The sequence below is a fragment of the Mastigoproctus giganteus genome, chromosome 9 (genome assembly GCF_048544385.1).
Source record: "Mastigoproctus giganteus isolate SK-2022 chromosome 9, ASM4854438v1, whole genome shotgun sequence".
NCBI lineage: Eukaryota > Metazoa > Arthropoda > Arachnida > Uropygi > Thelyphonidae > Mastigoproctus > Mastigoproctus giganteus.
This window is the reverse complement of record NC_143583.1, coordinates 100,065,353-100,078,494: the sequence shown is the minus strand read 5'-3', so window position 1 is coordinate 100,078,494 and position 13,142 is coordinate 100,065,353. Positions and strand designations below refer to the sequence as shown.

General features: G+C 38.9%; 1 protein-coding gene across 1 annotated transcript in view; it reads right to left on the bottom strand.

The window, feature by feature from the left end:
- LOC150080591 (E3 ubiquitin-protein ligase RNF115-like) overlaps positions 1 to 2,035 on the bottom strand; it is a 227,649-nt gene extending 225,614 nt beyond the window's left edge. The window contains exon 1 of the mRNA XM_090381020.1: positions 1,748 to 2,035. Coding sequence (XP_090237146.1) covers positions 1,748 to 1,828 — 81 coding nt within the window. The 5' untranslated portion in view covers positions 1,829 to 2,035. The remainder of the gene's footprint in view (positions 1 to 1,747) is intronic.
- Between the last annotated feature and the right edge of the window lie 11,107 nt (positions 2,036 to 13,142).

Genomic DNA, 13,142 nt, shown 5'->3' with positions numbered 1-13,142 from the left:
AGTGAAGTACAACAAAGCTGGTACGTTACTACATTGCTCGGGGACGAGAGTATCCATGGTGCTAGTCAAAGATTCCAAGAAACTGTTTTCAAAGAATTTGCCATTTTATAGACCTAACTGTCATGTTATATCACACTCTATAAGTAGCTTTATAGTTCTAGTCATGCTCATTTGATTTTTAATTTACCTACAGATATTGTAGGTTACTACTTAATATACATAGAACCTTTATATCATTCGAATCTGCCACCATCGTTGTAGTTATAGAGTAAGGGGTAGAGGAATTCAAATTCTTTTAATTGTGGTAAATAGGTAGTGCTAAAGTTCAAATCATTTAGGTTGGTATAAGTTGGATAATTTTGTTATATAACTTTCAAGTGTAACAGTATAGCCTAATACACACAATGCAAACTTGGTAGTGTGGTAGTATTATTGCTGAATATCTGGTGTATCGATAAGAACATTCAAATTTTAATTATATATAATTAAACTTCATAGCATAACTGGTGCTTAGTGTTACTGCATTAGATATACTTGTTTAGTGAAGTATTTTTAATTATATTGAATTTGAATGAAAATCATGCATCAGACCAGAGCAGCAAAGCAAAGGACTCAAGCTAGTAGGAGTGCTGTGGCTCTGGGGAGAACTGAGGGGGTAGTTGTTCTCCAAATCACAGCCTTGTGAGATGTATGGCTTGTTTGATATTTGCAGAGCTATCAGGAATGGGACATGATATTGCAAATTTATGTATTATTTATGTAATATAATATATTATGTTCATAACACAAAAAAAGGCACAAAACAGAAGGTAATCCTGAATCAATTCAAAGTGCTCTCTCTCTCTGCACTGGCTGGTTGGTTTTAATGTTACAAGAGCAATTCAGGCCCTATTGTATCAGTGTATTATATCTGCAGAAGTGTGTTCATGGCCAGTCTGCATATTATACAGGCTAAAAAATCTTAGAATAATTCAAGGCAGAAAATCCTTTTCCCTCCATCTGAGACCAGCTAACTACCATACAAAGTGTTACAGAGTATCACTGGCTTCAATAATGTTTTGCCTGAAATCATTGCAAAAAATTATCTATTTACTGATTTATCTGTCTTTTATAATAGATAACGCATCTTGAAAACTGGTTTGCATCAAATATTGTTTTAATCACTGGTATAGGGTAAATTTCATTAGCTGAGAAATTCTCACAAATTTATATAATGTAAAAGAAACATGCAGTGTATTTTGTGTATTAGTGGCTATCTTGTCTCCACATGGAGGTCAGGTTACAGTATAAAAAAAAAATACACTGAGTGAAGTTACTTTTTTTCTAAACTAATTAGGCTACATATGTTGCACTGCAAGTAACTGGTCTTAAACAGAAAATTTTAACGCTACTAACAAGCAAAAATTCACTGGAAAGTGCATGGAAATGGAAACTGTTATTACACACCTTGTTGTCTGCAAGCATTTATAGTTCAGGAAGTAGCATGAAATCAATAAATATGGCATTTTCTGTTTACAATATAAAATACAGTCTGTCCCCCCAACTTTAAAATTAGGAGGGTGTAATATCCATGAATTACCCTGAAGAACTGGTATACCGTGTGTGTGCGAATTACGATGCATATATACATAATTTTCACACATCGTACCGATAAGCACATGGAAAAAAATGCTCAGAAACATGTTTATAAACCGTAATCAGGGTTACGGTTTTTCAACACAAACAAGCTTTTTAAGAAATTACTTACAGGTAATACTGGGCTAATTTCTTGGGTACACTTATGACAAAAAAATCGGGCAGCCGAATTTTCTACTGCTGCTTCTGCCATATTTATTAACTGTCCCACTATAAAAAATTTTAGGCTGCGACATTCAAGAAATAATGATATTACGTATACTACTTTGTACGAATAAAAGAATGGTGGCTCAATTCTGATTCGCAAAACTAAATGAATGGACAATTTTTAATAGCTCCACACGTTACTGGGCCATAAGTCATACGATACGCCGAACCACAGCAACACAGACACACACATAGTATAATCCCTCTACCAGAGAAGTTATATTCACTTAAGATATTTAATTTAAAACATAAAAATATTATTTCACAATTTTTCTTTATTTTGATTTAAAAAAAGGTTATTAAATTTCTAGGTGAAAACCGTGGAATGCAATTCACCCTTTAAGAAAGAATTCACTTTAACTAAACCAAAACTAACGCATATGTAAATGCAAAACCGTCATTAAAACAATAATAATGATTAACCCCAAGGGCTCACATCTGGTGAGTATGGGTATGGCACACTCAGGGTCCTGAGCTGGATATCATCGTTCCTCTTCTCTCGGGGTAATTATGAATTTTTTTTTTCTTTTGGCTGGTGCAGCATAAGCCTCAGGCTTCCTTCACCATATGGCTAATAATAATAATAATATTCACTAAGTGAAAGTTATAAGATACAACCGACTAATAGCAAGAGTTTCCAAGCATTTTATCCCTCAGAACGGCCTAGATTCGTCGTGGCACGTACTCAATGAGGTGTCGAGGATGTTAATCCATGTTCACTCAATTCCATCCAAAGACCGTTTCAAATTGGATGGTGGGATGTCCGAAGACCTCGATTCAACTCACCCCACAGGCACTAAATTAGAATCAGATCAGGTAAGTAGGGAGGACACCGCAGCAGGCTGAATTCACTCTCAAATTCTTGGAACCAGTTCTATACAATACTGGAATTGGGACACAACTATGAGAGCAACGGTTCTCAAACATTTTCGACAGCGGGCCAATATTGATGCAAATACGACGACAGAAATTATGGGTTAAACGCATATCCAGATAATTCTGTGATATTACTACTAGCATACCATTGTCACCGCAGGGAATCCTAACTACTACATGAGAGCAATCAATCCATAAAATATTAGATGCAATTTTGCAAGAACCAGCCACCCCCAACTCTACTGGAACAGCTCCAAATCTGCACTAATTACAACACATATATGACAGATCAACAAGAATCAGCCTTTACCTGGAGGAACTACAACAGGCAAACAACTTAGTTAGAAACGATAAATGCCCTGGCCCGCATCTACTTGAGCCAGAAATCATCAAAAAAGTAGCAGAAACTACATCGAATCCCCTCCTCGCTTTATTTAATACCTGTCTCAAAACAGGGACCATTTCAACTGAATGCAAGACAGATAAACATAAAACTTCTCCTGAAAAGCCCCAACATACCGGATTCATATCGCCCAATAGATTTGTTACCAGCTCTCAGTAAGCTCTTTGAAAGACTACTGCATAAATTGTTTAGCCGGCACTACGAAGCAGCAAATCTAACTATGCCAACTTAATTTAGATTCAAACTTGGATGTTTCCCCAACAAAGCGCTGAGAAATCTCCTGGATTCTGAATCCACTTACGACAAAAAAGTATTTCCTTGTCAAAACTATTTCGCAGGGGCATTCGACACCATTTGGGGGGCGGATGCCCTGGCCAAGCTAAGATGCGCACATAACCCAGTCAACCACTACCTAACAATCAAGCCTACCTATCGAAGAGCAAAATAAATGTCGTGGCATCATACAAAAAGCTGACCACCCTGGGGGCATGACCTCTGAAACATAATTTTAGATGAGTACGTGACTAGGGATTTTGGTGACTTCAGCTCCCAGGCTTTTGCTGATGACTCAATTTTGACGATCGCTGCATACAGCAGAGACAGCTCGAAACCAAGCATTCAGAATCCTACAAGACTGGGCACAAAGTAACTTCTTAAAAATCTCACCAACCAAGACGTCCTCCATCTGACTTAAGGGAACCCTCAACCTACAGAGACCACCACAGATAAAAGTTGACAATACAACTATCAAATTGGTAAATCAGCTGAAATATCTTGCAGGCAGCTTAGACCCTAATCTATTATTTTATTTTATTATTTCAACATCACTTGCAGCACATAAGAAAAGAGATTAAGAATTATTCTGCACTGGTTGCCAGAATCATAAGATGGGATTGGGGACTCAAAAGCGCACCCTGTCACTCTATTTTAGGACTACATTCCTACCTGCATTCCTACTACATTCCTACCGTAAAGTTGCAACCGCAGTACACCGAAGAACATTGGACACAATCCAATGGTCAATACTACCCACCATCACCGTTCCTGCCATACAACCAGAACGCACGCCCTCCAGGTCCTAGCTGGGCCCTCCCTCTGAATCTTGAGATAGTCCACTGCGGTATGGCTTATTACATTGCCAAAGGATTGCCATGCACCTTTTTGAATTGCACCATAGATCCAACAGCGAATCAGAAGGCAGAGAAAACTAGACTCCAAAGGCATCTACAGCAGGCATGATAGGATCGATGGACTGCGTCAACAAAAGGCAAAATCACAAAAAGATCTTTCCCAGTATTGACAGGGTGTATCCAAAACCTCCAACTTGGCTCCAGCCCGGACTAATCACAACTTACCTACTGACCGGACATGGATCATATTCAAAGCATAATTATCCAACTTTAGGTTCATCGAAGACCCATGCTGCACATGAGGGGAGGCAGAGAACTGGCACCACATTATGTTTGACTGTACCCATTATGACGACTTTTTTTTTTTTATGAAAACCCCAAACATGAAAGGTATCAAAATCTATAGTACTTAGTACCGTGCATGGGTTGAAGGAGAAGTATGGGTGAAGAGGATGCCGGAAACTTTGTTCTAGAGACTAAACATGGATTTCACCACTTCAAGCCTCCAATAAGCAAAGTGGTGGTATTTCACCGGTTGATGAAACTCATCTACCACCTTTGCTGTCGGTTAATGACAACAATCACTTACTTCCCGCAGAATCTGTAGTCACATATCCTCGACTAACTCGACTCACCAGAAGAGTACAAGGCTTTTACTAATTATGCACAGGAAGTTTTTCCCTACCCAGGACATTAATTGCCATCCACTGAGACCACTAGCATGAAACTTACTGATACATTACATGGAATTGACTATATGACTAAATTGATCGGAAATGGACAAAGTGACCTAATATAAATGATCAACAAAATAAATACTTCTAATGAGAGGCAACTGAAAAATGACATCACCCGACTTGACAAACCTGGACTTGAAACTTCACCTTGAATATAACGCTTATTGGACACCCTAGGGACCCATTGGGAACCGAAATGTACTACTATAAAATTACTGACTTGAAACAACGACAGTGAAACCAAGCTGTTAGCTCGGTTTCACTGTATATAGTCACTTCCATACAGCCATGGAACTGACTATATGGCTATACTCTAATCTGATCAGAAATTGATAAACCATTTGGAAGAAATGACAAAATAATGATGCTTCAAATGAGAGACACGGAATTGAAACCACTGCACTTCAAAATTGTGGAATTAAAATTACATCCTGTGAATAAAAACATCTACCAGATGGATCAAAGTAGATAAGGTTGGGGTTCTAACCGAGTACGGCTCTATGAATTTTGGCGTCAATTTTCGTGCGTGCTGCCACCTCGGTCGTTTGTTGCCGTTTCGGTTTTGCGCGTGTTTTGAGACGAGCCGAGGTTTAGGCTTAGCTGTAGCGCCGAGGCTTAGTTGCCGATTCTGAGGAAAAATATTTTAGTTCTTATTTCGCTCGCTAGATGGCGCCACTTATTTTTAAGTTTAATTAAATATAAATTTTATTTTTATTTTTTCGAGACTCGGACCCATGTCGTCGTTACTGGCGGTTTGGTGCTTATCTCCATGGCTAACCTTTCAGTTATAAAAATACGTGTAAATGTACCTGTTATAGTTAAGAGTGTGTGTGAGTGTGACGTAGGAAGATTGTATTTTGCATACGAGCTTTGTTCTGATTGGAAGGGGATATGAACCGATGTGTTGATTGGTTGAGGGGTATAAACCGAGTACAACTCTGAGTTTGCCGGTGATTTCTGGTCGGTTGCTGCCGTAGAAATCGTCTGTTTTTTGCCACATTGGTTTTCAAGCTAGCGTTGGAGGGCACGCAATGAATTGTGGATTAGCGCTGACGCACGCACACACACACACACACACACACACAAGAAAATCGAACAGTAGACATTCTTTCCCAAAATCTGAAACAAAGGATTTGGCGGGAAAAACGTGAACGTTGTAGACATCGACTAACATACAGGTATCGGGGGGGCCACAACAGTTCACGCACGGAGATTGCCATGACAACAGAAACATCAGAAGACCCAGATATTGTGTTGCCATCTGTTGAGCCATTCTGAAAGTTGAAAATCTGAAATTAAAGATTTTATTTAAGGTGTTTAAATATATATTTTTTTCCCAATAGCCATGACTTTGACGTTTAAATATATATCCGTAGTTTTGCAAGATGTGGCTCCATCTGTTGAGCCATTCTGAAAGTTGAAAATCTTAAATTAAGAATTTTATTTAAGGTGTTTAAATTTTTTTGACGTTTAAATATATATCCGTAGCTTTGCAAGATGTGGCGCCATCTGTTGAGTTATTCTGAAAGTTGAAAATCTGAAATTAAGGTTTTTATTTAAGATGCTTAAATATATATATATATATTTTTTGATGGCTAAATTTATATGTATATATTTTTACCCATAACTATTTATGATGGTTCCAGTTTCCTCTACAAGTTGAATTTGTATCCTGATGTTTAGAGTCTTTCTATCTAGGGAAAAAACCTGAAAAGTAAATGTATTGATGTGTATATATATATTTATTTACCTTCTTCGTGAAATGCTGGCGCCATCTTTTGTTTCTATCTGCAACTTTGAATTTTTTTTTTAATCTATATTTGAAATCATTTTATGTCTTTTTCTTTCCTAAATGTAACTTCTCAATTTTTTTTAAAGGCTATTGATTAATGGTAAATTAAAACTTCATTTCTACTTTCTAAGAAAAAAGACAAACAATATTTTTTTCAAATAGATATGTTTTTATTTGTAAATAATAAAAAAAATAAAATAAATAAAATAAAAATAAAAATTACAACTTAGGGGGTTACCGTCAGGTTTATCCCCTCTTTGAATAGTAACATCCAAACCAGACATAAGGTGCAAAGAAAAATCATAACAGCCATAAGTATTCTTGGTTGTCGTATATTAAGGCCATCTGGAAAAGAAAAAAAAAGAAATGTTAGAAGATTACAATGATCCACATGTCGTGGGAAGTTTTAGTGGTATTAATGCATTATAAAAACATACAAAATTACCCAGGCGTATTGTGAAAGAGTACTTGTCATCTCAACCTGCTTATGTGAGACACAAACCTCAAAGAGTTAATTTTCCTAGAAACCAAATAATAGTTCCTGGACTGCACCATACGCTTCAGTGCGACTTAGCAGAAGTTTCCAATCTGTCTGATGATAATGGTGGAGTGCGTTATTTACTCGTCTGTATAGATACCTTTTCTAGATATGCCTGGGTGAGAACACTTAGAAACAAAACATCAAAGCAGATGGTAAAAGCATTCAAATCAATTTTCAAGGAAGAAACGCCATTCAGTCTTAACAGCGACCAAGGCAAAGAGCTTACAAACAAAGATGTGAAGGCCTTATTGAAGTCTCTCAACATTAATTTCTATACTACTAGATCTGAAAAAAAGGCTGCAATAGCTGAACAATTCATCCGAACTCTGAAGGAAAAAATATTTAAATGGATAACTTATTCTGAAAGTAAGAAATATGTGCATGTTCTTCCCGACATTGTAGCTACTTATAATCGAACGCCACATCGAACCATAGGAATACCACCAGCCGATGTCACTTTGCATAATGAAGAAGACGTCTACAGGAAATTGTACTTGAAAAAAACCAAAGAACAGATTCCTAAATTTAAACTGGGGGATCGTGTCGTTCTAAATACAGGTTCACATCTTTTCTGCAAAGCTTCTGGGGTAGCTGGAGTCGTGAGATTTTTACTATATTTCAAGTATTGAAATGAAGAAAGCCAGTTGTGTACAGAGTACAAGACAAAACAGGTGATATGATCGAAGGTACCTTTTATGAACAACAGCTACAGCTTGTTAATATCCACGACAAGTTGCCACTCTACACATATCTCATTGAAAAAGTACTTAAGGAGCGACGTGTGGGTGGAGAGCGTCAATTGCATGTTAAGTGGTTAGGATATCCGGCTTCCTACAACAGTTGGGTTTCAGCTAAAGATGTTCTTCTTAACCCTACCGAGTAATGCATGTATGGATTTACATCCCCAGAATACGCAATCTAATTTTACTATTGTCTTACCCGACACTATAGCTCTCAAGGGCAAGTGGGAAGTCGCACTGACAGAAATACACGTACCTAAGTCCTGGGACAATATTTCCGAAGACTGGGCTGAGTTTGCAATTCTGCAGAAATAACCAACAGTTAGGAACCCCGAGGTTTACATACTGCACGACGAGTACGAAAGTTCGACCAAATTGATTGAACATATGTGTGGTCTTAATGCCAATTTAAAGCTTAAAGTAGAAGAGACAGAATTCAAAGTGAGATTCACAATTCATGTTAAAAATGGCTGGGAGTTGCGTATGACTTTACGAACTGCCAGAATTCTAGGGTTAGTCCATAAAGCAGCGAGCGATGTTGTTATTGACAAATCTAGAACTTTCAAAGGGGAGTACATCGGAAAGTGGATACCTAAAAGTAAAATAGTGTTACCATCAATAAAGCCTAACAGTGAGTGTGTTGATAGGAAGCTTGTGCTCGTACAACCGCCGACTTGTGATGTTCGTGAGCATAAAATTCCTTATGGTCATTACAATAACATCTCCGAAATTCTAAAGGTTATGACTTTTATAGTCCCCAAAATTAAAGGTTCTGTTAATACCTGTGGTTTTGTTTCTTTCGAAATAGAAAGCAGTGTGTGTCTTCATTTCCCTGAGACAGCACTCGGCGAGTTACTCAGTTTTGAGCGTATGCCCGATGGTTTCGAAGGAACTGCGAGATCGAAATTTCTGTGTGATATAAATAGAGGTGTCAGCTCTTACTTCGTTTATGGTAACGTTGTTGTTGTTGTTGTTGTTTTGGTTTTTAGGAGCATTAGCAACTAAGGCCATATTGCTCAGGGATATGCGGTGGTCATTCCCCGACCTTTCCACATCCTCCGTATTTGGTGGTGATGGGCTCGAAACCCGGTCTAATCAGGAAGCGTGTGCTACGCACTGCTGCTCCTTCCCACCTAGCTACGGAGGCGCTTATAGTAACGTGATCGAAGATCAGATTGTGGGTGATAACAGAGCACCTCTTTTGCGAGTAGTACCGTTCGGAAGTAGAGGTAAATTCTTACATTTGGATTATTACCCTGTGCTTCTCTCAAACGTTCAATCCGTTAATATTCAAATTCGCACAGACAGCAGTCAGTTATTTCCTTTCAGAGGAGGTAAAGCTCTAATTAAGTTGCATTTTCGACCCCAAGGAGCGCTTACGTGGAATACTACACAGTGCAGGTGGGTGGAAGTCCCTACTTTGCAGGAGCAGCGATCCAGAGAGGCCAGGATTTAGGTAGTATATTCAGATCTGCATATACATTTCTCTCTCCACTTCTGAAGCCCGCTGCCAAGTTCATCGGTCGCCAAGTGTTGTCGGCAGGTCGTAATATGATCGATGATGTCATTTCGGGAGCACCCATGAAACGATCATTTATAATTCGAGCTTCTGAAGTGGGACGGGTCATTAAGCAAAAAGTCCGTAGTCAGAGTGGAGGCAAGGGTTGAAAAAAATATCAGGACATCTTTCCATGATGGAGTTAATGATGTCAGAATTAGACCTGTTTGCACAGCCTGCTACTAATCTGTGCATCGAACGATCTTCCTATGTTACTTTCTTGCCTTTACCATCTGTGGACACCCCAGGGCCAGTAGAATTTTCCATACCAGGAACATCGGAAGAATATTTGGACCTGGGAAAAACTTATTTGCAACTCAAAGTACAGTTAACCCAAAGCGATGGAAAAGAACTGCTGTCGGTGTGGGCGTTGTCAACAACTTTTTCCACTCCTTGTTTAAACATGTGGATCTTTTCGTTCAAGACAAATTAATAAATCCAAGCAGCGACACATATGCCTATAGAGCTTATTTAGAAACACTTTTGGATTTTGACAACGGAGCAAAAAGATCCCAACTCACTACAGACCTGTTCGTAAAAGACAATGTTTGTGATGTTTCGCAAATGTTTTCTCAGCCCGACAGCAGTATGAATAAACGTATGAAGTTTTTTTCGATAACCAAAACTGTGGAACTTCTGGGTCATCTCAGACTAGATTTGTGCCATCAGGCCAAATATATTATTAACAACGTATCGCTCCACCGGAGAATGGTTCACAGTTCGCCCAAGTTCTGTCTGTTGTCTCTCGACAATACGGCGAAGATTCACATATCCGAAGCCTGTCTTTTTGTGCGTAAAGTTAAGCTTAATCCCAGCATACAGCTAGCCCACATGAGCGTTCTTGAAAAGCACCCACTTGTATACCCAATTAACAGAGTTAATGTTACTTACTTCTCAATTCCCAAAGGTATGTCAGACTCTACCAGTGACAATATATATCTAGGCCAGATCCCCGCTCGTTTAATAGTCGGTATAGTGTCCAGTGACGGTTTCAATGGCTCCTTCAAAACCAACCCATTTAATTTTGCCCACTACAACCTGTGCTATTTACTTCTGACAGCTGATGGGGTTCAGCATCCTTCCATACCGCTAACACCCGATTATAAGAACGGACATTATACCAGATCCTACTTGTCTCTTTTTACATCACTAAACAAGTGGAATTCAGACTGTGGAAACGACATATCACTCTTGGATTATACTGAAGGGAATGTGTTTTATGCTTTCGATTTGACTCCAGACCAAAATGCAGTCAGGGAACACATCAGCTCATTACGGCGAGGCGGATTCCGACTTGAACTGAAATTCGCAGAACCTCTTCCCGAAAACGTAACAGTGATCTAGTATGCCGAATTCGAAAACATTCTTTCTGTGACTAAAGACCGATCTATTCTCATAAATTATGAACACTGATCAGATTTTGAAGGTTTTAGAAGCAGACAGTGAATCGAGAAAACTTCTGATCGGTGTCTGTGCCAGGGACGAATTACCGTCAAGAATACAGAGAAAACGGGCACTTCTAATCATCAATACTGACTTTTCACATATGCCCAGTACCCACTGGGTGTGTATTTTCCTGGGAAAAAATGAAAGTCAATATTTCGACAGCTTTGCATGACCGCCGACACCGGACATTGCAGAGTTCCTTAACCAGAAGAGTAAGAAATGGACTTATAACAAAGTGGTAATTCAACATCCAGAATCTATAGCTTGTGGACTGCACTGTATTTTTTTCCTAACTCATAGATGTAGAGGTATTTCTATGCCAAAGATTGTAAATAAATATTATTGTAAAGATTTGTGGGCAAATGATGTAATTGCCACATTAAATGTAATTCAGCATTTACTTACAAAATAAAATTTTATTTATTTTTAAAAAAGTATCTGTTTTATTTAAAAAAAAACTTACCATAACGATATCCACATATGTTTACGTCTCAGCCGACGTGGAGAAATCAAACCAGTATATCTTCGCTTGACCGGTTTACGGGATTTTATAACACCGCTATCGGGCTGCTGTTGCTGTGCAGAGTGAATTGTGGGTAGCGACGCCGTTACATTCGATACGGTGGTCTCGCTGTCGCTTGATGCCAACGAAGTTGCTTGTTTTGCGGCATTAGTTTTCAGGCCTAAATATGACTGTAGTATCTGAAGATACAAATACCTTTTGACTCGGGCTGCAAATCCTGTCTTTTTAAGATTGCAGACATTTGCTCGTCTAAAGAGAGCATCTGCTTTTGTTCTGGCAGTGCAGCTACAAGCAAGAATTTGCGGAAAGATTCGCTCATCTTCTGATCAAACTTGTAATGAGTGGAGCTACGATGCTTGCTATCAGGGAGAACAGTGCACCTCCTTGTTGAAGTATTAATTTCCGCCTGGTTTTAAAAGCTAATTTTTTATCTGCTAGTGTTCTGAGCAGACGTTTTTTTGCGCTGTAATTTGGCTTTCACTCTGTCTGGCAAAGGAATGCTGCCTTTGATTATGTTTTTACAGATTTCCAGAGCGAATTTATTTGTTCTTGGTCTGAACTCTTTCATAGAGCGGTTGCCTGTTTCAGTCAAACTTCCGACAGATACTTTATAAAGTTAGCTTTGCGTTTTAGATGCACAGCCATGTGGATATATAAATAATCGTAGATCCTTCGCTTGGCAACACGTGTGAACGCAGTCGCAGTCTATCATCAGTGTTCTGACAAAAATCAAACAGCAAATATGAATGCGGATCGCGTGTTGCATCTTTATATATATCAACTAAAACACGTGACCTTCCGGGGAACACTTGACTTGCTAGATGTGAGATTTGTCTCGAGTCGCGGGGGTTTTTAAAAACAACCAGATAGTGTGAATTCAAGCTAATAGTACAGAACTGGGTGCCTTGCGAGAACAAGTTTTGCGTTAATAAAATAACACTCAGATTTCTATGATGTGATCCCTTTATAAATATCTCTGACACAACAATACTATCTTTTGCTTGGTTAATGAGATCGTCTAAAACGAGTAAATTGTTTACTGTTGGATCGAATTCGGGGATGTTTAAACCCTCCACGAACTCGATTTGTGGGTAACACTGAAACTTATCTTGAAGTTCTGAATAGCAATAGACGATTCTTTGAGGTGGTGGTGCAATTAAATTTTCACTATTTTCTAATAGCGACAACACAAACATTGTCTTTCCACTCTGTGTTGCTCCTGAGACTATCGCTGTGAAGGGGTGATTGAACATTGTGTAAATGTTCGCGCGCGAGTCTGGACCAAGTATTTATGTGTGTTCGCGCGCCGATGCGAGAGGCAGGACTAGCAATGGTAAAGACAGAAAGTGATGTCTCCAGAAAAACGAAACATTGTCCCCTTTTTAAAAAAAAAACAAAACTGTGAGAATTTCGTTATGAAAAAAGGTGTTTTTTTGGAAGTTGTCTTTTCCATGAAGCCATTCGTGACAACACGAAAAAGGGTTGTGTGCATTCCTCCATCTAAGCGCGCCCGACACTTCGTGATGGGTGGGAGGGGTGCCGCGATCCCCCCAG